A 23,692-nucleotide genomic window follows, 5' to 3' on the forward strand; every position below is an offset into this window, starting at 1 on the left:
ACTTTAAGAAGGAATCACTGATCTTGTGTGTGACCATCTTGCAACACTTGTAGAACCTTACACATGCTTTCCTCTTTTCCATTCCTGTTGCAGGTTTAATTATCCATTCTAGAGCAGAGCCTTCTTTTGGCTTCAGTAATTATCTTAGGCAGGGATCAGGGCTCATTGGTTCTAAATTGACTAAAATTAAGTAGAAGTAAATAACTTCACAAGATGCACCATTATATTGAAAGTTTCCATGTTTACAGGTAAATATTTTGATCTTTTACATATCCATCTGATTCAGTTTTTCTGAAAGCACAACCACTGTGGAAAAGATTGTGTATAGTAGGTGGAATGGAGATATATGTAGCATTGTAGTGCTTGAAGTGCCATATCTACCATACTGTAGCTAAAAAACCAGAAACAGTGAAAAATAATCTTAGACTAATGATTAGTTATATTGAAAGCATAAGGTCACTTTGATTCACTCTGTGAAGTTATAATTCATTAAATTTCAAGGTTTGTCTTTTGGTCTTTTTGGGGAGGAAGGAACCCAGATTGAAAGAGGCTTTCTGTAATTTCATTGTGTGTGAAAATGTTTGTTTTTAACAGTGGTTCATAATTTCTCTGTTTTGATATTTTAGTTTATATTAAACTTAATTTCCCACTGTTTCGTCCATGTTTTCCATCCTGGTTTGAGTCCTCCTTGGTGAATCAAAATCAAGCATCCGTGACATTGCCATCTGTTGTCACTGAGCAAAACTGACACCCAAGAGTATTCTGAAATCCCCAGATGGTCTCAGAACTACATTTGCTGAAAAAAGTACTTACAGTAGAGACTTGTACGACATTGGTAACATACCTGTATGCTGAGGGCCAGATTCTGAAGCCTCTTGTGTTAACTGGGTATTCACATTTTCCTTACTTTTTACAGCTGAACTCACAATTCTGTGAAAGTTCCTAAGATGTCACAATAACCTATAATGACAAATATTGGTGGGAAAAGGGAGACAGACTGAATTAGTCCAAACAAAAAGGCCTAGTGATATAACTCAAGGACTGTGTTAAGATCATGCCTGGAAATGAGAAAGTGTAAAACCAGAAATTAATCAATCAAAATTGGTGTGTTGGATTATAAGGCCTAATTAGTGGACAAAAGAATAAAAAGACAAAAGTGGACAAAAGTGGACCCCAGGCCTTCATCATCCTGATCCTGAGAGAGGTCCTGCCCAGACTAGGCCAGAGAGGAACCCAAATGACATTGCCACCTCTGCTGGCTCCAGCTGAATCCCAAACAACATCCAGGATGAAATGTGATTGAATTTTATCAGTAACAGCTTCACCCTGTCTCAACTAATTTCTTTGCTTTTCTCCAAAAAGACAGTTACTTTACCAACTTTGGTATCATCTAAGGGACTGTCAAACGGGTTTTTTTCCCCTTCTAAAAACCCTCTCCTGATAAAGGGAAAGAAAGCGAGGGATGTTGTTAAAATGAAAGCCTTACTTAATACTTTATATGACCAATGCTTTAACTGCCTTTCCTTCTTTTCTTTATCTTTAATAAAAGGTTAAAAAGATTTTTAATAGTGTGTTTGACATGGTACTAAGCAGACCACAGTCTCTGTATACCAAACCTGAACTGTGTTTAACACTGTTCAGTGTTAGACAGTGACTGGGTTATGTTACACCTTTGGCTCATATAGTCCATCTAAAGTAATACAACAAGCCTTTGCACTGCTTCAGCGTTGGAAAGGGGCTATATAATGCTGCCTTAACTGGACAACTGAGTATTCACCTGTCCTCCCCAAGATGGTGTAGCTAGCATCATACACTCACCTCACAGCCTCACATGGGGAGTATGGCTGGCGTAGGAGGCATGGCTGTAGTGGTGTTGTAGTCCAGTGATCCACTGGCAAAATAAGCTTTGTGTGCTGGTTGCCAAGCAGCATCAGGGGCTGAACTAGACCCCTAAGAGATGGTTTAAAGCCACCTTTTGGGCCTTCTCCTTAGGTCCTGAGCACAGATTGCTGGGATTGGGATTGAATAAAGGGCCCTGAGAATTTGATTATAAACAGAGCAGTAATTGAATTGAAGCGGTGTATGTATTCTGTGTTTCTCTATCCTTTGATATATACAGCACATTGTGGGCACCAGTGTGTAACCTGTGCAAAGATGAATGTCCTGCATTAAAAGTTTTATGACATTTAGATGTCTGCATGTTCTTCTAAGTATTAAATGTACCCTTGCTAACTGGATGTGAATCAAATGTATGTTTTTATTAGATTCACAGCTAGCAAGAAACAGAATACATTTATTACCCAAAAATGGATGAAGGTGAAAAGTTTCAGCTGGTGGATTATTTGTTTGTTATTACTTCTAGAAAAACTGTATTTTGTGCTGACTGGAAGATCTGTTTCTTGAAATATATAGTACCATTTTCTTGTTTTTCTTTTTCTACCCTTTATATATAAATTTTGATTTTAGCACTTACATGGTGCACTTTGTGAGAAGTGATAAGATGGTGTCTGCAGTTTAAGTCACAACTTACTCCGACAGCAAAGCCTTGTTAAAAAAACAAACAAACAAAACAAAAACCCATAGCAGGAGGTGAAAATATTCTATATATATATATATATATATATATATATATATATATATATATATTCTAAAAATAACTTGGATAATTATCCAGTGGATAGAAACACTTCATAGGCCTTGCAAATAAATAAACCCCCCTACACCAGCTCTTTACTGTAAAGAGCCTCGCTTATTAAATGGCAGTTGTTGGACGTTTCCTTTTCTCCTAGCCTAAGCCATTTCAATGTGCCCTACACAAAGGAAGCAGGAGGAAGGAACTGTCCGTATAAATACCCTGGCTCCAGCAGCACTTCCCTACAGCACTTATTAGCTTCTTTAGAATGAAAACATGGTATTCTCACTCATTCCTCAACGTCGAACAAATATGGTTTCATACCTTTTACTGTGAGTCTTCAGAGTGGGGAAAAAGAGATCATTTAGATAAAGGAAGAGGATGAGGGGGAAAAAGAGGTTAAAAACATTTAGCTTGGGAATCATCGCTTACATGGCAGGTTCCCAGCAAAAAGAAGACAACTGTCTGAGTCATGACCCTACTGTTCGTGTTCCTTTCATGGAACATGGATTAAAGTCTCATGCTGAGATTCACTGTAGGCTTGGACACACGGCTTGCCTTGTATACTAACCTTACATCTCTTCTCCCTCCAGAAAACTTCCTGAAATAATTACTGAGAATGCGCTGCAATGATTTGATTGTGGGAACCTCCATTGATGTTGCACTTGAAATTTTGTCTGAGGCGAATATGCCATTGCCCTTGCAATGTAGCCACAATAATTAAGTTCTCGATGCCTTTCAGCAGTGCATCAGCATCCTTCAGGAGCCTTCTCAGTGCATGTTTGCCATCCAAAAATAGCAAAGAACAATTAGCAATTGTCATAAAAACTGAGTGGCAAAGCAGTGAATTTGATAAAAATGTTGCAACCGTCGTATCTGCTAACTTGGCCTTCAGTGTAGCATAAAACAAGTAATTTAAAGACATAACTGAAGTGTTTCTTACTGGATGTACTTCTCAAGACAGATTTAAATCCAATGTTAGATACTGCTAGTGAAGCAATAAAGGGAAAATGAAAGGATTAAACTAATCAACATGGCATTATTGTAAAATGATGGTTGAACGGAGAAATATGTTCCTACTTACTGGTATTTATTCTGAGTCTGAAAAGTAACTTGAAAAATATTGCATCCAAATTGCTGACTTTAACCCAGGAATGCAGAGAAGTATAAGGAGGTCTTTGCTCACACAACAAAAAGAAAATGAGAAAGTGGGTAACTTCTACGATGCAAGCAACCTAAAATTTTAGTGTGTTCAGCATGCTACTCAAACCTCTTAGAGGAAAAAATAACATTAAACACTGCCCTCTACAGCACACTGTAGAAGTCAGAAGAGTCTTTGGGGACCACCCATTATTGGCTTACTGAACGAGGAAGATAAATACTGCAACTTCCCAAGGATAGGAATCTTAGGAAGTTGTCTGTTTGCAGCCCGTTCCCATAAATATGCACTGAGCATGAGGATGTCTTTGATGAAAACATAACCTGCATTTTACACCTAGCCTCTCCACAGAGAAGCAATGAACTTACAAAAGCAACTGAAGACCTGAAGAAGAGCTCTGTGTACCTTGAAAGCTTGTCTCTTTCACCAACAGAAGTTGGTCCAATAAAAGATAATACTTCATCCACCTTTTCTCTGTAGTATCAGTGTTGTTGTCACCTAACACAGTGACAACAACACTGCAAAAAGCAACTGAAAGAAGTTTGTGAGGGAGTTGACAAATTACAGGCTGATATGACTGTTACCTTGTCAGTGGAAATGTGGCTTGATTCACGCAGGACCTTCATCTCCTGAGATCACAAGTTTTTGTGTCTTTAGACCCTATTCCAGCTCTGAAGCTCATATGTCCATTAGATTCTTTTGCAGGATGATAGTGGTGCACCATGTAACAGGCAAATGGAATAGTCACGCTACTATAGCTTATACCAATGCGCCAGTTACTCTTGGGGGGATTCTGTGGGACTACACGCCTACAGAAAATGTCCTCCCCTCTCCCGTAGATTTCCTGCCTTTCCCTGCAGAAAATAGCAGGGAAACCGCTCGGGGACGGGAGCGACTATGGGCGCAATTTTTTTGCGGGGACTGCCCTCCTCCAAACAAAGGCGAGGCATGGGGGGGCACATGCCACTGCTCCCCCTCCCCCCCATTCCACAAGCACAGAGCTGCCCAGCCGAAGGAGTCTGTGTCTGGGCTCCGCTGGCTCTGCAGCTGAATGCTGCCTCCTGGATCTGGTGCCAGTCCCGGTCCCCTTCTGTGCTGGGAGCCTTTCTGTTTTCTATTCTGTGCAACAGCAAGTGCCCGTGGTGGGGCTGGGTAACGGGGGGTGTGAGGGAGAGATAAGGGAAGGAGAGGCAAAGGGGTGGGAAGGAAGGGGGGATGAAATATGGTAGGGGAGGGGGATGTGGGAGTGAGGGCAGGGAGATGGAGGGAAAACGGGGATAAGGGAAGTGAAAGCCCAGCATGTGGCATCCCCTCAGTAGCAGCTGGAGCTCCCTGTTAAGCAGGCCCATTGAACTCTCACACTGACAAGCCCTATACCTGAACTCCTCTGACGAGCCCCTCACACCCAGACTCCCACCCCACTGATCCCAAACCAGCTGCACCTGGATCCCCACTCCATTAAGCCCCAATTCCCGAGCACCTGGACCCCCACACACAGCCTCATCCCCCCGAGTCCCATCCACCTTCACCTGGAACCCCCCAACCAGCCGCTGTGCATCCAGATCTCCCACTGAGTCACCTGCACCCGGATTGCCCTACACATTAATCCCTCACACCACATCTGGATCCCCCCACACTAAGCCTCTTTATACTTGGATCCTGCTGGGTTGAGCCTGCCCACCCACACCTGGCGCATAGGGACAGGGTCCCGGGGTGTTTCTAGGGCAGGCCCAGCCCTTGCACTGTATCAGGGACAGGTGCAAACTCACTGCCGAGTCCTTGTACCTGGGCAGGTGAGGGCTTCAGGGTGATCTCCCACCTCAGTGGTGGCGTGTGCTCCCCACTGCCATGCTGGAGCCACATTTATTTATTGACAAATAAAATGTGCAGAATTTTAAATCTTTTGGTGCAGAATTCCCTCAGGAGTAAGGCCTGTAGATTTGCCAATGCATTGTGTTTCTGTCTACACATGCACACATTTCATTCTTTGAATGAAGATTTCCTGAAGTGTCCAAATGTCTCCTAATAGCACTGATCCACTTTGGTGCCTTTAAAAATTTGACTCTAAGTAATTGAGACCCTTAGTCTCACTGGAAGTCAATAGGACTTAGTCTCCTAAGTCACTTAGGTGCCCTTGAAAATTTTATTTTATTTTATTTTTAAGGTTTAACATTTGCTTTTTCAACAAGTTCTTGATTTTTGTTTTAACAGCATTTAAAGGCCTGTCTACTCTAGGTAATTTCTTACCCATTTTTCTGCACTGGTGTTAATAATGCAAGCACTCAGGTAGATGCGATGCAGGTGTCTTTTGATATTGTCATGTGGTGTAGATGCACCCCGAGCATCTTGGGCTTATCACCAATAGAGGGGTGGCCAACCTGAACCTGAGAAGGAGCCAGAATTTACCAATGTACATTGCCAAAGAGCCACAGTAATATGTCAGCACCTCCCACCCACCAGGCTGATGAGCGCCTCCTTCCCCACGCCTCCTGATCAGCTGTTTCGTGGCATGCAGGAGGCTCTAGGGGGGAGAAGCGAGGGTACTGCAGGCTCAGGGGAGGGGGCAGGAAGGGGTGGTGTGGGGGCAGAGCCAGGAGTTGAGCAGTGAGCACCCCCCCAGCACATTGGAAAGTTGGCCCCTGTAGGCACCCCAGAGTTGGTGCCTGTACGAGGAGCCGCATAGTAACTTCTGAAGAGTCACATGTGGCTCCAGAGCCACAGGTTGGCCACCCCTGCGCTAATAGTTTACAGCTACTATTTCTGCTGTTTGGTATTTCATTGAGGAATGTGCCTTTTTGTTCACATCATTTTCCTGTTTTTTTTCTCCAGAACTTAATGATTTGCGCAGTAAGCACACTTATTTTCCCTCAATGGGACCAACTTTATGTTTAAATGTGGTATTTTATGGGTTGTCTTCTTAAGACTCTCTGGTAAAGGCAGCCTTTCATTTTCTTTCTGCCCAAATAGCCTTCCTCAGTAGAGCTAGTCATTAATTTTCCCACAAAACGTTTTCCTGTTGTTAGGCAGATTTGGCAAAACCCAAACTCTTCAATGGAAGGTTAATTTTGATGAATTTCCCATGTCACGTTGTTTTTTTGTGAAGTTTCAGAATTGTCAAAACATCCTGTTTGGCATTTTCTAAATGAAAAGGCTGTTTTTTTGGTTTGAAATGACTTATTTCCAAATGCAAGTTAATATACAATAAAATGTTTTTAACAAGTCAAAATTTAAACAAAACATTTCCAAATTGTGGAAACAAAATGTTTAGATTGACCAAAAATGATATTTTTCTAGATTATCAGTTCACAAACATTTGAGATTTTGACTGTCCTTATATGGGACACGAAAATGTTTTTGAAATATCAGGTTTTCTTGGGACAGGAAAATCATTTCCTGTCCAGCTCTATTTAAGTTGTGATCTCTATTGGAAGAGAGGAGATATTGGGCCACCTCATCTACAAGTGTTTTGAATAAACCTCCGGTTTCTTGCACACTTTTCATCTCAGTGTTGTCAGCACATGAGTTTTCTATTTCTCTCTGAACTATTTACTTTAGTGCCTAGAAGAAATTCTATAGCTTAGATGTTAGAGACAATCAAATTGGATAAGACTTCTCTGGAAGTCTCTAAAATTTTGTTGCATGGAAAAAAATGACGTTTTCAATCAGCTTTGTAAAGATCACTGTTCAGTGGCTAGAAGGCCTATTAATAGACGCTCAAAAAGAATGATGTTTTTTAGGAAGGGAGGATCCGCTTCAAAGCTTGATACAGACATGTCTGTTGTATAGTTCTCTGTTCAGTACTTTGTGAACAGCCTGACTTGCTGTTGTCCTTTGAGGTTGTAGTTTTTCTAGGTTGCTGTTTAGGGGCTGCAGCCAGGAATGACATGTCCCAGCACTTCCTTCCCTGGCTGCAAACTCATTTTTTGCATTGGTTGTACTGTCTACTTGTTTGTACTGGAATTATTGTAGGATGAGAGAAGCTGAGCATACAGCAATGGAAAGCTAGTAACTTTGTCAGCACCGTCTCCTATTCTGCTTCCTCCATTTTCGTGTATCTAGTATTAAGGTTTCCCAGTCTTTGTCCTCTTTATAAATTAAGGCAAGGGGCTTAAGCGTGGATATTTATACTGCCGGTCACTGGTGGTTTTTTATTCTCTGCTTCTTGGTAAGTGAGGCTATTGGAATTCCTTATTGTAGGATAGGAGAAGAGGAAAATGACCCATAGAATTATTTGAAAGTAGTAATTCCTTTCTGAATGTGGTTCCGCTTATGATAGCTGCTGTTAAACCTATCTGAGCCTGTCCACTGCCGTTGTTGTTTTTCTCTGCTTTTGAAGAAATTCATCTGTTGCATTTGCCACTTTACTTTTGTGTAGATATTAATTAGGAATAGATGCAGAGTAATATAAATTCCAGACACTGAAATAATCCTTTACTTGATATTAAGGGTATATTTATAAATACTTAGAACATGTATTAATCATTTATTAATCATGTTAGATACGAGTAGAATGTGTTATAGGTGTCTATAAGCAACCCTACTGATGGCTAATTGTTAGATTGTAAAAAAAAAGTACCAGTTTATTAAAATGGTCTAACCATTTATTAACCTTTTATAAACATTCTTAATACAAAGTGTGACTCCTTTCGTAATGTAAAAGTAAGTAATTATATGGGAGAAAACATTAGAACTAGGCCCCTGCACTGTGGAGGACCAGTACAGCAATGACTTAGTCAGGATGTCTTCTTCAAAAAGTCAGGAAGTCACTGTCTTCTTCAAAAAGTCTTCTCATTACACGGTCACCGGTTAAATTTACTGTAAGCTCATAAACCCAGTTCAATGGTGCAAAGGGACTGATGTATTGCAGGGGCTGTGAGATAAGAGATTCATACCGGTTAAGTCATTGAATTACATTTTTTTCTTCTTCTGCTCAGATATTGGTTTTGATTGCAGACTGCCTTTGCCCTTCCAAGGCTAGGTACAGAGAAGAAGCATCCGGTAAGCACTCGACATGCATGGATATTCTGTTTTTGGAATGATTTATGCCTACTAATGTACATTTTTTTTCATGATAAAGCTTTCCTCTAAGATTTATTGATGGCAACTGACTAATCCTGAGAACAGGCAATTCCTTCATGCATATCTGACAAGGGTCTGTATTTGCTGTTGTAAACAATATTATGATTTTCATGTCCTTCCATCTGAGGAACTCAAAGCAGTCTATAAACACCAAAGAGTTTAGCCTTGTAACAGCCTTATTAGAAAAAGTAGTAGTAGTCGCATTTTACAGGCACACAAACTGAGGCTAAAAAACATCCCAAGTCAATCAAGAAATCCATGTTAGAGCCAGAAGTAGAAATAGTTCTCCTGAGTCCCAGTTTTATGCTTATCCACAAAATTGTCTAATTCAGTGGTTCTCAAACTTTAGCAGCCTGCTAAACCCCTTTCACTAAATTGTGAAATCTCATGAACTCACGCCTAAAAATGAATATTTCCAGGGATTTACATTTAAATTTCCTCCGCACTCCGTGGGGCTCCTGCTACTGGACCCCGTTGACCGCCCTGGTCAACTGTGCTCCACTGAGTTTGGGCTGCAGGTCCCGCTGACCGCCAGGGCTTGGGCTGCCAGTCACAAATGCCTGGCCCCACTCTCCTTGGGGCTCGGGCTCACTGCCCTGCAACCAGGTCCCACCTGCTGCCTCCAGTACCCAGGGTACTCTGGCCGCCATTAGTGAAATTTTTCTGGCGAACCCCCCGTAACATTCTGCGAATCCCAGTTTAGGAACCACTGGTCTAATTTAAAGGTACAATCAGTCTTGCTCTCTGACAGGATTTTTCTAATGCACATTCTGTATATAGGCAGACTTTACACAGACTGCACTTTGGATCCACATGAACCTCCCTCTGCAACACTTAAGTGGAAGTTATGTTCACATATGGACTGCAGGAGTGGGTATTGTGATGCTTAAAGTCACTAAAGGTGTAAAAGAGTTGGCGTGATGCAGTTTTATAGTAATTAATTACTTCCGTATCCAGTATGCCCCATTTACAAGTTGGGAAGTTTTCTGCCTCTTACCTCATTACCAGAACTAAATATTTTGTGATCATATCTTAACTGACACTGGCTTAGTAGAGTTCATCTCAATCGTTGCTGCTAAAATAGAACGAGAATATGTATTTTATTTATTTATTTATTGGGTCTGCAAAGGAGGCAGATGTACCTCAAAACATACTTGGTGCAGATTTTCTGTGTAAGATTTCCTGAAAGGCATACAGTGAGTCCATGGCGGAGTATGATGAGAACTCAGGAGTTTCTGGCTCCCAAATCCCTGGGACAATCCAGTAGACCAAGCTGCCTCTTATGGCACAAAGTGCACCTTTAATGATCTAATATTATTTCATTATCTTTGTCTGTAGTCTCAGCACATTTAAGGCCGAATTATCCCCTCCAGTATATTTAGAATGCTCCATTACTTTAATGGAAAGCAATATGTGCATCTGTGGGTTGAAACTGCCCTTTAGAAAGGTTCAAAAACTTTTATACAGTAGATTCCGCTTAACAGCAACCCAGATATTGATATCTGGTTAATAGTAATATTTTGCTGGGAACCAATCCTGTCCCAGTGACTTCAGCGTTAATGGGATTTGGATATTGGCAATGGGCATGCTGCTTAAGGGCTGCAGCCAGGGAAGGAAGTGCTGGGACATGTCATTCCTGGCCGCAGCCCTACAAACTTGCCTGTGCACAGGGACCCCACAGGTGGTAAGGGTCTATGAGCTGGGAGGGAGGCAGCCTGCCGGCAGGGCAGTAGCACACGGGGGCTGCTGTATGCTACCTCTCCCTGGGCTCTCTGGGCTGTGTCTTGCTGGAGGGCTGTGCCCAGGGAAGAAAGTGCTGGGATGTGCAGACCCCCAGCCCCCAGAGATGCAGGGGGAGGTACCGTGCAGCACTGTGGGCCTGCAGCCAGGAATGACACTGTAGAAGGCCGCAGCATCTGGAATGCAGCCCCTCTCCCCTCTGTTTCCCTGGTTGCAGCCTTGTAAACCTGCCTTCCACTTATTGACAAATGCCAGATAAAAGGAACTTTTTGCTGGCAACCAACGGGGTTGCTAATAAGCGGAATCTACTGTATATGATTTATAAAGGAGACAGTTCTGCTACCTTGTCAGTGTGAAGATTCTTATAGTAAGGTTCCACTCTACAAAAGTAATGGTGGTAGCAGTGGGCACAAAGCAAAAATCTCAGTCCCCAGTGGATATTTAATCATTAATGGTGTCTAGGTTTAGGTTTGATTCTGGAACACCATATTCCACGAATCTTATCTTAACATAGTTATACTGACACCTGGAGGTAAAGAAATTGATTTGTATATATGTATGTGATTTATGGAATCATAAATATCTCTGTAATATTTGCTGGTAGGTTTTTGGGTTTGGTTCAGTAGTATTGAAAATAATGAACTGAGTGTCTCAAATGCATCATTTAAAGTGATACTGCTAAGTAATTAGGTCCCACTGTGGCCAAATTTAAAAGTTGTGGAGAATATACTTCATGTAATATGAAGCCATCTGTCACTCTGAGAAACAATGGGAATAGTATATTTATGACAGATTTACACAAATATGTGCTTTTTGTGTTTGCTAACACAAATTACCTAACAAAAAGCATTCCCAGAGTTGCTTATGTTCCTGCTAACGCTTGTAGGATGACGTTAACTAAATAAAATTGAGCTACTGTTAACTTGTAATCCATTAGGAACAAAATGAAAACAAATATTTTGCTAATAACAGACAAATTATAAGGGGGTGGAAATTATACCTAGGTTTGAGAGTACAGAGAAATAGAGGTAAAATAATAAAATGAGAAGATGATGATGCTACATTAGAATTACACCAATGATTTTTTCACAAAGAATATTTTGTAATTTTTGCACTCTTGTGGTAGTGTAGTAACAAGAAAAGAGGCTTTAGCAGATGACTTGCCCTATGATCTTTATTTTGTTTCAGTAGAGTGGATTGAAAAGGAGAATGCAGAGCTTACAGCAGTAGAAGAGGTGGAAGAAGCTGAAGAGTTATCAGCAAATGAGTTAGAAGAGGCTGCAGAGGAAAAGGACATTTCAGATGGGGAAGATGGAGCCAGATCAAGTGAAGAGGCCAATTCAAGTGAGGCTGGCTCAGAAGAGGACTCTGCCGTTGATGAAGGTTCAGGGACAGAAGAGACAGAAGACATCTGTGAACAACCTCCAACTGATTCAGAGAACCAAAGCTCAGTAAGGCAACGTAAAAGCCAGGTGGCTGACAATGGACTATAGTTTTCTTGGTGTTTTCCATAAACTCGGACCAAAGAAATATTTGGGGCCCTTCTGGTCTGCAGCTGAAGCCAAACACTTGATTTGTAGTTTGTGTTTACGTAAAGCGAAACCTCTGCTCTGCATCAGCTGGCTTCTTCTTTCCTTTTTCTAAGCCAATGTTTGCTCATAGACTTTCATTTTTATAAGCACGCCTTTATATATTACGTTGGCCATGACAATCAAAATCATAAGTATGATTTGATCTGCTTAGAGACTTAAGGGGTAGGGGGTCATGACCAATGGGATGAAAGACTTGGTAATGAGATGCTTGTGCTCTTTTATAGACACTGCTCTAAGCAAGATGAGGCAAGAGAATCTGAATTCACAAACCTGCATTAACAAGAAGTAGTTTAGCAGGACTCTTGACTTCCTTTTCTTTCTCTCTGAATATGTTCTTTAAATGCCATAAGAACATCAGGCACATCATAAAACAGCAGACAGAGGCACCTTAATTGTCTTCCATTAAAACACCTTTGTGTTTAGTGGTTTTGCTTTCATCAGCTCAACTGAAGCACCTTCATTATGTTGCTTTTTTTCTCGTTTTTTTTCTGCTGAAGTTATTTTGGAACTATACCATAATTTTATAACAGTAACTAGTTTTATTCTATGCTTGAAGTGCACCCAAAGCTTCTCAACTGTTGGTTATTCATAGTGCACAAGTCAGGTTTTTATCAGCTGGTGATTTTAATCATTTAAGATCATCAAAAAACCTTGGGCTATGGAACATAGACAACTAGATGCTTAAAATGACATGTTTGGAAGAGAAATGATTTAGTGAGAACAAGGAATTTTTACCAAAGTGTAACCTTTTTTCTTTAAGATGTTGCAGTGAGAAGTATTTGTGTCTAAAACAGTAAATGCCATATTTTTTACCAATACAAGCTAGACATATACAGAGAACTGCAGTATTTTTTTTTCTGTTTCCAGCCCACAGTAGTTGGCAGCGAGAATTGCTTTAGTAGTAATAACTGAAAAACCACTTATGGTTTCACTTCCAGTGTACTGGCTTTAATGATGGAAGTAGTGGGAAAAACACATCAGGAAATGAAAGAAATAGTTTTTGGTTACACTGCTGTCTTGTGTCTACATTCAGATGCATCTTTCGAATTGCATAAAGTGGAAATGGCTCACTAGCTAATCTGCTGACAACACCCCATGCTGTCGAGTTTATTCAAGAGATCAGCATTTTATTCATTCTAGTTAGCATGACTTATATTAATTTTTTTTAATAACCACATCCCATTAAGTGAATGAATATCTGAAGGATAATCCTGTACATTACCACTTTGGGAGCATGCTGATCCAGATTGCATAATAAGAAGTAGAAGGGTTGTTTAAATCTTTTGTATTGCATATTTAATTACCATGTTGCATAAACCTAGCCATCTAGCATCAGTCTCTTCATTTCCTTTTGTGAGGAAAAAGGAGTGTTCTGTGAGGTTAAGATGGTTGCCCCCTTGTGTGAGAAAAGGGATATTACCAGTGCACAAAGGTGATTTCTTGGAGACAATCAGTCTTGATGGGTTCAGTTTACATCTGTCTTGGGAATTGTTTTACTGTTAATGCGAAGATTTTATTTAGCAGAAAGCAATCTAACTTACTGTGTCTCACTGTTTTTTTAAATGTTTCCAAATGTACATCATTTGCTAATCTAGTATAAATCCTACAGTCATAGGGCCTGATTCTGGTCTGTTGTACAAGTGTAAAGAGGTGTAACTTCACTGAACTCTTGAGCATAAAGGAAATCAGAATTGTGGCAGTACTTCCTTCTGCATATACTCAGATATTTAGACTATTCATACAGCCATGAAGATTACTCTTTTCTCCAGCCCTCTGGATGCAGAGAAAATTCTTAAATAGATATGATGGAAATTAAATTGTTGCAGTGCACTAAAATGAGAGCAGATGGCTTGGCTTGCCTGGGACACAGTCCCCTAAACTTTCAGAAGTGGTGCTAAGGACTTCAGCTATGTAGCTGAGCCCCATTGTCTTTAAAGCGATACAGTCAGTGTAGATTAATTTTTGCCTACATATGTTGCAAGATTACTGTAAATGGAAGAGATTGGGGGGTAGAGAAACCATGGTCGTGCATTTAGCAAAGCTGTGTATACTCCATTTCACAATTTTCTCTATGTAGTCAGTTTTCCTTGTTTGTGTCAGTAAATCATACAGCGAGAGGGGAAAATATTTTAAGAATAGGAAAATGAAATATTAAAATCACGAAAACTGTCTAGGACAAGCAGACCAAGGATCATATCTGCAGTGACCTGACTAAGATTCAAGTTGATATCTTCAATGAGTCATGGATTTAAAACTCTGCTTGACCTGAAAATATAGGGGATTGTGTACATCATGAATTAATTGAAAACACTGACTTGTGTAAAAAGAAAAGGGTGTTTCCTACAGAGTAGAGTCTTGCGTTGCTCCAAAAAGATTTGGAGGGAGAGAAATGTCCATATTAAAAATGTCAAAAAGTGATGGCAAAGATTTTAAAAAATAAGAGCTTAAAGTTGGCCTCAGAAAGTCATCTTGAGGCGTCTAAATTAGAGGCCTAATTTTCAAAAGTACAGAGCATCTAGAACCTCCCAGTGACTTCATTGCAAGATGAAGTCTTGCAAAAAAAAATCTTCCTCTTGTTTAGGTGCCTAAGAATTAAGTGAGGAGTAACTGTGTAGGCACCTGTTTTTGAAAATCTTGACATACTGGTGTTGAAAAATCTGTTAATCTTGCAAAGAGTTGCACCTCTGTCTCCATTAACTAAGAGATCTTAACAAAGTATATAACAAGCTTATTGCCATACAAGACACAGGGATTACAAGATGTCCTGAGAAACAACAAAACTTTAATGACATAAACTAATTTCTGCACTCCCTTATGTTCAAATAACTCCCATTCAAGTCAAGGAGCATGTCACGTGTTTTGGGTTCGGGCTGTAGAAAGCATTCAGTGAAAAGTCTAAAGAAGACATGAAATCTCTGTAGATGAAGGGACTCGTGCCTGAACAGCAAACCTTTCGGCACATACCAAATGGCAGCTGTTCATCTCCCCCCGGTTATGTTTTTGTGAATCTGACATTCTGTTTGAGTGATGATACATTCATTTTAAGGCGTTTCAAACATCAGACCCCATAGATGGCGGCCCTTTTATTTCCATATTCCCACTAATAAGGAAGATGAGCGCTAGCTTTGGTTTGACCGTTGATCTCTTGTATTGCAAATGGAGTTGAAATACAGAGGGTCTGATTATTGTATTTCTAGGACACTTAACTCTCAAAGTGCTATGCAGACATTAACAACACCTCAGCTTTAAGAATGTCATTTTCCTTTGTCAAATAGACTTGCAGGAAAACAGTAGTGACTCTTGGCTTGTGGAGGAAATCTACTCTGCGGCTTTAAGTAACAGGTGGTATTAAAGGGCATTATAAAAGGCAGATTTCTCAATGAATAATGTGGTAACTGTGCAATAATAGCAGTGTCGGTCTTGAATAATATATGGAGGGCTTGTACCTTTTCACTGAAGAATGTCTTCTTAACTTTGACATGTTAGTGTAGTACTGAAATGTTTACGTCAGTATTAGACTTGCAGTTTTAGCATCGTCTGAGTTTCTGGGTTATTTAAAGGATTAATACCTCTCATTTGTGCCAACTGAGAAGACCGTTTGTCATCTCATCACCTCCATCCTCTGTTTTGATTCTCAAATTGTTAGTCTCTAACAAATTTGTTAGTCTCTAAGGTGCCACAGGTACTCCTTTTCTTTTTGTTTTGATTCACTTTACAGAAGTAGAATTTGTCTTTGCATTTGGAATATAGATAAAATGTTTTTGACTGAAATGGTTTGAGTAAATGTAGCACCGTTAACTCTGGTAAGCTCTGCTGACGGGGAGTGCAAACTTTTGAAGGGTGACTAGTGATTTTGGATTCCCAATTTAGAGGTTTACTTTTCAGAGGCTGGTGCTCAACATGTTCTGGCAGTCATGTCCTGAAAGTGTCTCAACAAGAGCCTCCAAAAAATGAGGCATCCACAAACCAGTAAGTCAGTCTTGAAATGTTAAGGCAACATTTCTAAAGAAGGCACAAATGAAGCTTTGCCTTTTCTACTTATGCTTCCGATAAAGTTTCAAGTGAAATAAAATCTGTGTAAGTCTTAGATTATAATTACTCTGTTGGACAACATTTTTTGTTGCATGGCTTTTTCATGGAAATGTTATGCAAAATTACTTTTTTATACTAAAAATTCTGTGAATTTAAGCCATGGGTATTTGTACTGGAATTCCATATAAATTTTTTTATTTATCTGGTTCTGGCTAGTTTTTATTTTTCAGCACAATTACATTTGATTGAAGAATCACACTGTGTCTCAAGGTTGCGTTTAATAGTTTATAAAGGATCAATAAATTAAGATGTTTTAATAAATGTTTAATCAATTGTTAGTTTTACAACACTTGCTGATGTTTAAAGCCATCTATAACACACAGTGGTGGCTAAAATGTGCTTGTAACATTTATACATCATTTTTAATTCTTTAAGTGTACCATTGATATGACGTCTGACCAATTTAATACTACATTCTACTTACAATTAGCTCTGCAAACCCAATTATGAAGTTGATAACAGAATTTTCCTTAACCAACTTCAGGTATGGAAATAAGAGAGCCTAAGATGTAGTTGTTTTAGTAATTATTTTTAAAGCAACGGAGTTTGTAATCCCAAATGGCTCAGTATTTTGAGATGTAAAATTTGTTTTTATATTCAGTAGGGAAACAGAATTCTTGCAATTCTTTGAAATGCTGACAGTATTTATTCACTGTGGATGAAATTTGTAGTTTCTTGTTTTGGTGCAAAGTTAAAGCTCACTCTTTGTTCATCCAAAGAGTTGCTAATGTGGGCTGAAATTTCAAGTGAAAGTAAGACAGCTGATGGGTTTTTGTTCTAATCTTCATACAAAACCAGCTTGCAACTAAATTTCTTCGGTTTTGCATTTTTCCTAATCCAAAACACAGTGAAACATAAGATGCAAACTCATGCATATCAAAATATTCTCATATGCCCTTTGAATGAAGCAGCTGAGTTTTGTGTAGCTGTCACCTTTTCACTTGCTGTAGATGAGTGATCTTTCTCTTTACATCTGGGCTGCATGTTTCTCAAATTAGACCCATGTGGCCTATGTGAAAGGGTTTGCTATCTTAACTAAGATTGGTTTGAACAGTATCAAAGTCAAATGACAGTGTGTGTATTTGTGTGTGTGTTTTGGTTATAAATCTGACATCAAACTCCTCTCCTTCATTTTCTCCCACCAATCTGTGCTCCCTCCCTCTTTGACTTAATTGATTTCCAGAGAAACATTCAAATCCAGGTATCGAGGCTAAAGCTGTCTGCATTTGAGGTTCAGTGTGAATGTTCTCTACAGCTCCACGGTTTGAATCTCAACATCAAATGTTTGTTCTCCACTAAATAAAAATGTGGCTAGCCGCAATGTCAAAGGCCAGTGTGGAATTAGCCTGAAAGCACTACCATCCTAGAAGTTAATACGGAGACATTTATTCAGAGTATAAACTCTGAGCCTAAGTGAAATATCGAGGACAAAGATCTTTTCAGTTTGGTAAGTGGCTCAATAGTACAGAAAAGTAGGGATTTCCTCACGCTTTATCATTGCTCACCACAGCTTCTCAGGCACTGATTAAACTAAACTATCGGAGGCCCGAGAGAGAATACTTATTGAGTAACTGAAGCACTCTCAAATCTTTATCAACACTTATAAAATATTAATTCAGTATTCCCTCAGCGTTTCATTAGACAGGCCTGCTTTGTGGAATGGAGAAGGCAGTATTTTTTTTAAATAACTTTTTTAGTAGCTGGTTCCTTGACTGGTATATGATTGTGGCTTTAAATATATATATACATTTTATAAAAAATATAAAAATCACAGGATCTCTAGAATAGCAGATTATAAATGCCTGTCAAATCCTTAATTTTCCTCTTTGGGAATTATGTGGTGGTATTTAGTGGATAAGGATTTAAACCAAGAATTATTCTGTTTGGAGAGTGTCTGTTGGAAATAAACCTGCCATAAAAGCTTAGTTCCCAATGGGCATCTCTGCCTTTCTTCTAAATTTTTAGACAAGAGAACAGAGTCAGGAAAAATGAGAACAAGAAAAAGGAGAAAAACAAAAGACAAATCCACCCAGGGTGGGACTGGAAGGTGGGTGGGGGATTTCATGTATGATTGAGGGTGGCGTAGGATCACTAGGTGAGCAAATTAGGGGATAACCAGGTGGGAAAAAGTGGAGCTGCTCTCCATTTTCCTTATTCCTTGGTCCTCCCATGCACTGGAATGGACATCCTTGCTACTGGCGCCACCTGTCTGCCGTTGCTGACTCAATTACATCATCTGCCTGAAGTACTGTCCCTACCTCAGTCATGTCAATGACAAATGTTCAGAACACACTTTAAATTAGTTATTTAAAAAAAAAAAGCCAGAGAGGGTGGAGTGAGGGGTACAGAGAAGGTCGAAAGGTGAAAAGTTACATTAAGGGACACTGTTCTTACATATCACACTGATGAATCCTGACATCACCTCTGCCCTAGCATGCGATACTGGTCCTCACTGCAACCTACACCTAATCTTGCATCCTGTCATGGCACATATGCATAGGCACCCACCCCTAACAGCACTGGTCTTTCCAAGGCATCTTAGAAAGTTGCTGCCCCTGCTGTTCTCACAAGCGCAATACAAGGTCTTGCATGCACACTGCTGCTTTGTTTATAGGCAGCCTCATAACATGGTGCTGATAGCTCTGGATTTTTCCCTCCTTTCCCCACCATGCACACGCCGTGTTGTCCCAGAGTCCTAAGTAACAATAGTGTTAGCTCCTGGAAGCCAGAGATAAACATCCCATAGACATATTGGGGGAATCTTTGAAAACCTTAACTCTTTTAGTCTAGGTACACCGAGGGGCCTCTACCCTGTCGTCAGCCTCTCAGAATTTTTGGCCTGGCCTCTGTGTCGGAACTCTTTGGGGGGAGCCCTTCTCAATGTGAGAGACTCTTTCTCTTAGTAAATTCAGTCTGAAATGCAGACACAAATGGAGAGGCTTCCCCTAAGCAACTGCCGTAGGAAGGTATTCCTCTTTGTAGTTATTAACCCTCAGGAAAGGAAATGCCACCGCTTTATATTGTAGTCCCTCTTTCTCCTGCCTCTGTTCCATTCCACGGTCTTGCTTCCATAGCGCCCACATTAGTTCCTGGCACGGCCTTCATTCGATACTCCTCTGCAGCTCATGTTACTGCCTTCTTCCCATATAAAAAGAAAAGGAGTACTTGTGGCACCTTAGAGACTAACAAATTTATTAGAGCATAAGCTTTCGTGAGCTACAGCTCACTTCATCGGGCAAAATGCATCCGATGAAGTGAGCTGTAGCTCACGAAAGCTTATGCTCTAATAAATTTGTTAGTCTCTAAGGTGCCACAAGTACTCCTTTTCTTTTTGCGAATACAGACTAACACGGCTGCTACTCTGAAACTCTTCTTCCCATGTAAACTCCCTTATGACCTCAGTGGTCCTGTCACCGTGTTGGAACAAAAAGTTCCGTAAAATATCGGATACAGAAACATCAAAGCATTTCAATCAAAATGAGACATTTTGAGATTCCCAAATTGAAACATCACATTTTTGGTTTCTCCACCCAACTTGAAACATTTAATTTTGGATCCATTCAACTTCAGTCTGGATCCACCTGAACCATGGTGCCTCATGCCCCCATTCTCTAAGGGCTGGACTGTTTTGCCATGTTACACCTCCCACAATGCATCCTGGCCACTCAGAGAGGCCAGTCCATCATGGGAAATACAGGCTGCCTGGCACAACTGGTGCATAGTTTAGAATGAGGCATGAGTCTCTTCATGGTGGCTCAGGTAGAGGTGAAGGGATTTTTTTGGGTGGAAAATGAAACAGAAGGAAGGAGGTTTTTCTCTTGCCAACTATATAGCACAATTAGGTGTATTTTTGCCTTCCTTGTAAGCATCAGACATTGGTCATCATTGAAGGCAGGTCTCTGAACTTGGTGGACCAATGGTGTGATTCAGTGTGAGAGCTGGTCAAACGCTAATCATGTGGTATATTTATTTGACTGATAACTTATTTTAAAATTTGTCTTTATTATAATATTGTGCTGTATTTAACCAGCTCTTTTAAATATGGCAGGAGGTGAGATAGTCTGAAGTTCCATGGACAAATGGCTGGCTCATTTCAGTAGAGAGTAACTGGAAGCAGCTCAGACTTGTTTACTTTAATTTTTACTGTAATAACAGGGTGACCTTTGCTATGGTACAAGGATGCACCTCATGTTAAAAGCAAACCTCCTGACTTGTGAGTTATAATCAATGAGTTATAATTGATCAGTCAGTAATCAATGTATCATTGTCTGAGGAATGTACTTCCCTGGCAGTGGAACATGGCTTTCCTTGGCTGTGTTAGTCCCCAAAAGTGGCTGTTCTGTAGGACAGCTTGCCAGGTGGCACCAGTAGAACATCCCACCTTCTTGTCTCAGGCCAGTATATTCCTCCATGACACACCCAGAACCCATGGGCATGGGAGTGAATGGACTACTGCAGTCTCCCTCTGCCTGTATTTTCTAGATCTCCAACACAGAGCTACAGCAAAGCCACCCATCCATCATCATGCTGCTAGTGAACTGGGCAGTAGGAGAGGAAATTAAAATTGCCACTTGATCCATCAAAAGTTTCAAGTCCAAGAGGGCCTCATTCCCTTTCCTTGCCCCATCTTGAGTGTTTAACTTTACTTTCCAGTCCTTCACACTCACCATAGGCACTGTCCCGCGAAGCAGGCCAGGGGCTCCTCATTCCCAACATGAGTAGTTGGGCTGCAGGGGCACATGCCTGGGATGTGGGAGAACCAGATTCAGGTCCCTGCTCTGAATCAGATGGAACAGGGACCTGACCCCAGGTCTCCCACATCCCAGATGAATGCCCTAACCACTGGGCTATTGGCTATAATGAGGCAGAGGTCTCTCTCTCTTTCTATCTCCCCCCCCCCCCCACCAAAAAAAGCCCTTGCAAAATGGAACTCTTGTTTTCCAGCCTGTCCTACCCACAACCTCATTCACTGTTTGACTCTATTCCCACCTGAACTCAGTCCTACCAATACAGCCCATTTCCTTCCCAGCTCTTTCTGACCTTTCCTTCCAACTAGAAAAAGTGTATTTTTAAGAACAAGTGAATGTAACATTTCCTCCTGCTTTTTAACGCACTTTTTTTCCTACTCTTCCACTAGAAAAAGTTTTTAATAACAAAGTGTTCCCCTCCGCTCCCTTCCTCCCCAACTTTTCTTTACTTTTCTCCCTCTTTTCTGGTAGGGGGAGGAAAAGTGTATATTAAAAAAAAGAAAGGGGTGGAACAAATAATCAAAATGAAATTTTCCATAAAATTTTCAATTTTTGTTGAAAATCCATTTTAATGCAGAAAACTTTGACCAAAGAAATTCAACCAACTGTAATGAATAATGATAAACACAAAGAGCCTGATTCTCTCCTGACGTCCGTTGGTTGTACATTGCTATAAAGCCATTCATTTCAATGGTGTTACTCCTGATTTTACGCAGGTGTGAGTGACAAGAGAATTGGGCTCATATACTGACAAATGATGCACACAGTTCACTTACTCACAAATGCTAATACACACACCGCAGCATATGTAAAGTATGTACCCTCAACCTCCTACCTGAAAGTGCAATTCATTAGTCACTAGGGCCAAGATCCTCAAAGTATTTAGGCACCTAACTCCCATTGAAATCAAGGGGAGTTAGGCATTAAATATCTTTGAGGATATGGCTCTAGATAACAGTGGTGGCTAGGGACATTTGTGGTCACAGAACAGCAGACTGCTTGTGTGTGTCAGCATGGCCATTTCTGGTGTTTGCTCTAAAGATAACAACCTCTCCCCATTTTCTAGTCCAGGGATGACTTCTGCAGATCCACAGGTCTAAGAAAGCTCATGTGGACTCTTTTCAGATCTGCTGGATGGCCCCATTCAACGGGGGCAGCAGGTGCGTTTTTACCAGCTGGTGATGCAGGAAGTAGACACCAACAGTACAGATATGGCCATTGAGAAGCTCAGCCCATGATTCTTCCAAATAGCGAGCAACTCTGTTGAACTGTGGAACCTAACACTCAATGTGGAGTATCTCCTCAGAGTTCATGCAATGAATATAGCTGGAGCGTGGGAGTGGTGCAAGCCATTCAAGGTGAGGCAAGAAACTGGGCTGTTTTCATGGAGAATGAAGCCTGTTCTCGCATTCTTTTATTGGTGTCTAGAAGGATGCTAAAGCTGTAGGCCAGAGGTTCTCAAATGATGGTGCACAGACTTGATCTCCAGAGGCCCACAGAGCCCTATCAGTTGGCCTGGGGTCAGGGAGGTGGAGAATGCACAGACTGAGGCAGGCACTGGCTGAGAATCCCAAAAGGCTGTTCCTCTTGCAAACCAGCACGTGAAGTGGAGTGGTCTGGGGAACCTGTGCTCTGACTACGTGTTTCAGTTTGACAAGGCTTGTGCCCTGACGCTTCACAAGAGCTTCCCAGGACCAAATCGCTCTATTGTAATGGGAGTGCAAAACCTACACCTGGAATGGATGCAGCTTCTTTCTAAATCACCCTGGTTAAGAAGTAGGAGAGAATGTTACGTTCACTTTTTTTTTTAATGACAGAGTCCTGCAGATTCTGCCAGAAGCCCCTTTCCTGCACTTATCACTCCACCATCTGATCTCCAGGTGAAGGTCACCATCCTCCTGTGCGGCTGAATGGTCTCTCTTCAGAGCCCATCAACTTCACCCTGCTATCATCCACCATTTGCTGTGCCTGGCCAGGAAGCCACCCTTTTCCCCATCACTGTCAACCCGGCACTGCGCACTTGCCCTCAACTCGCAGGTTGCCACTGGGGAAGGTAAAATTTGTGTGTCAGTCCCTCACCTCTCCGTTATCTTAAATTTCAGTTTGCGACTATGGCAACTGCTGGGGAAGGATTTTTGGCCCCAGGCCTTGTCACTGTTAGTCTGGCAGAAGAAAGATCCACACAGGAAAGTGATTTGTCTAGATAGGCATGGAAGGGAGGATATATATGGTAGCCAATGTTATTAAGGGCCTGGCCAGGCCAGGCCAGGCCAGACTTGAGATACATGTAGCTGTGTAAATAAAAGGAGATATGTCTTTCTGATTGAAATGTAGCTCTGGCTGTGCGGTCTCAGTGTGTGACCCTGGGCAAGTCTCTTAACCTCCATATATCAGTTGCCCAGTTGTAAAATGGGGATAATCACACCTGTCTGCCTTGCCGTGCTTTTGAGCATAGATTCTTTAATGTTTGCAAGGCATTCTGATGGGGCCCTAGAAAGGCACTCTACCAAAATATCAGAGTATAACTACACTTTAAGCATGGATGATAGTTCATCTGAGAACAAGCAAGAGAACTCTCAAAGAACACCCCCATCTGATTCTAACTCTTGCTCACAGGATTGCCTGTAGAACTTGTCCTCTTTGATTTGCT

The 23,692-nt window shown here is 41.0% G+C and overlaps 1 protein-coding gene across 2 annotated transcripts in view; it reads left to right on the plus strand.

Annotated features, from left to right (window-relative positions):
* Nucleotides 1-14,633, plus strand: part of TMX4 (thioredoxin related transmembrane protein 4) — a 61,667-nt gene extending 47,034 nt beyond the window's left edge. The window contains exons 7-8 of one of the 2 annotated variants that reach the window (XM_038396277.2): nt 8,726-8,789; nt 11,802-14,633. In XM_038396277.2, the coding sequence (XP_038252205.1) occupies nt 8,726-8,789; nt 11,802-12,103 (366 nt within the window). In that variant the 3' untranslated portion in view covers nt 12,104-14,633. Of the gene's footprint in view, nt 1-8,725; nt 8,790-11,798 lie in introns of both variants that reach the window. The other variant, XM_038396276.2, reaches the window with a different exon arrangement.
* The last annotated feature ends 9,059 nt before the right edge of the window (nt 14,634-23,692 follow it).

The sequence above is a fragment of the Dermochelys coriacea genome, chromosome 3 (assembly GCF_009764565.3).
Source record: "Dermochelys coriacea isolate rDerCor1 chromosome 3, rDerCor1.pri.v4, whole genome shotgun sequence".
Taxonomy (NCBI): Eukaryota; Metazoa; Chordata; order Testudines; family Dermochelyidae; genus Dermochelys; species Dermochelys coriacea.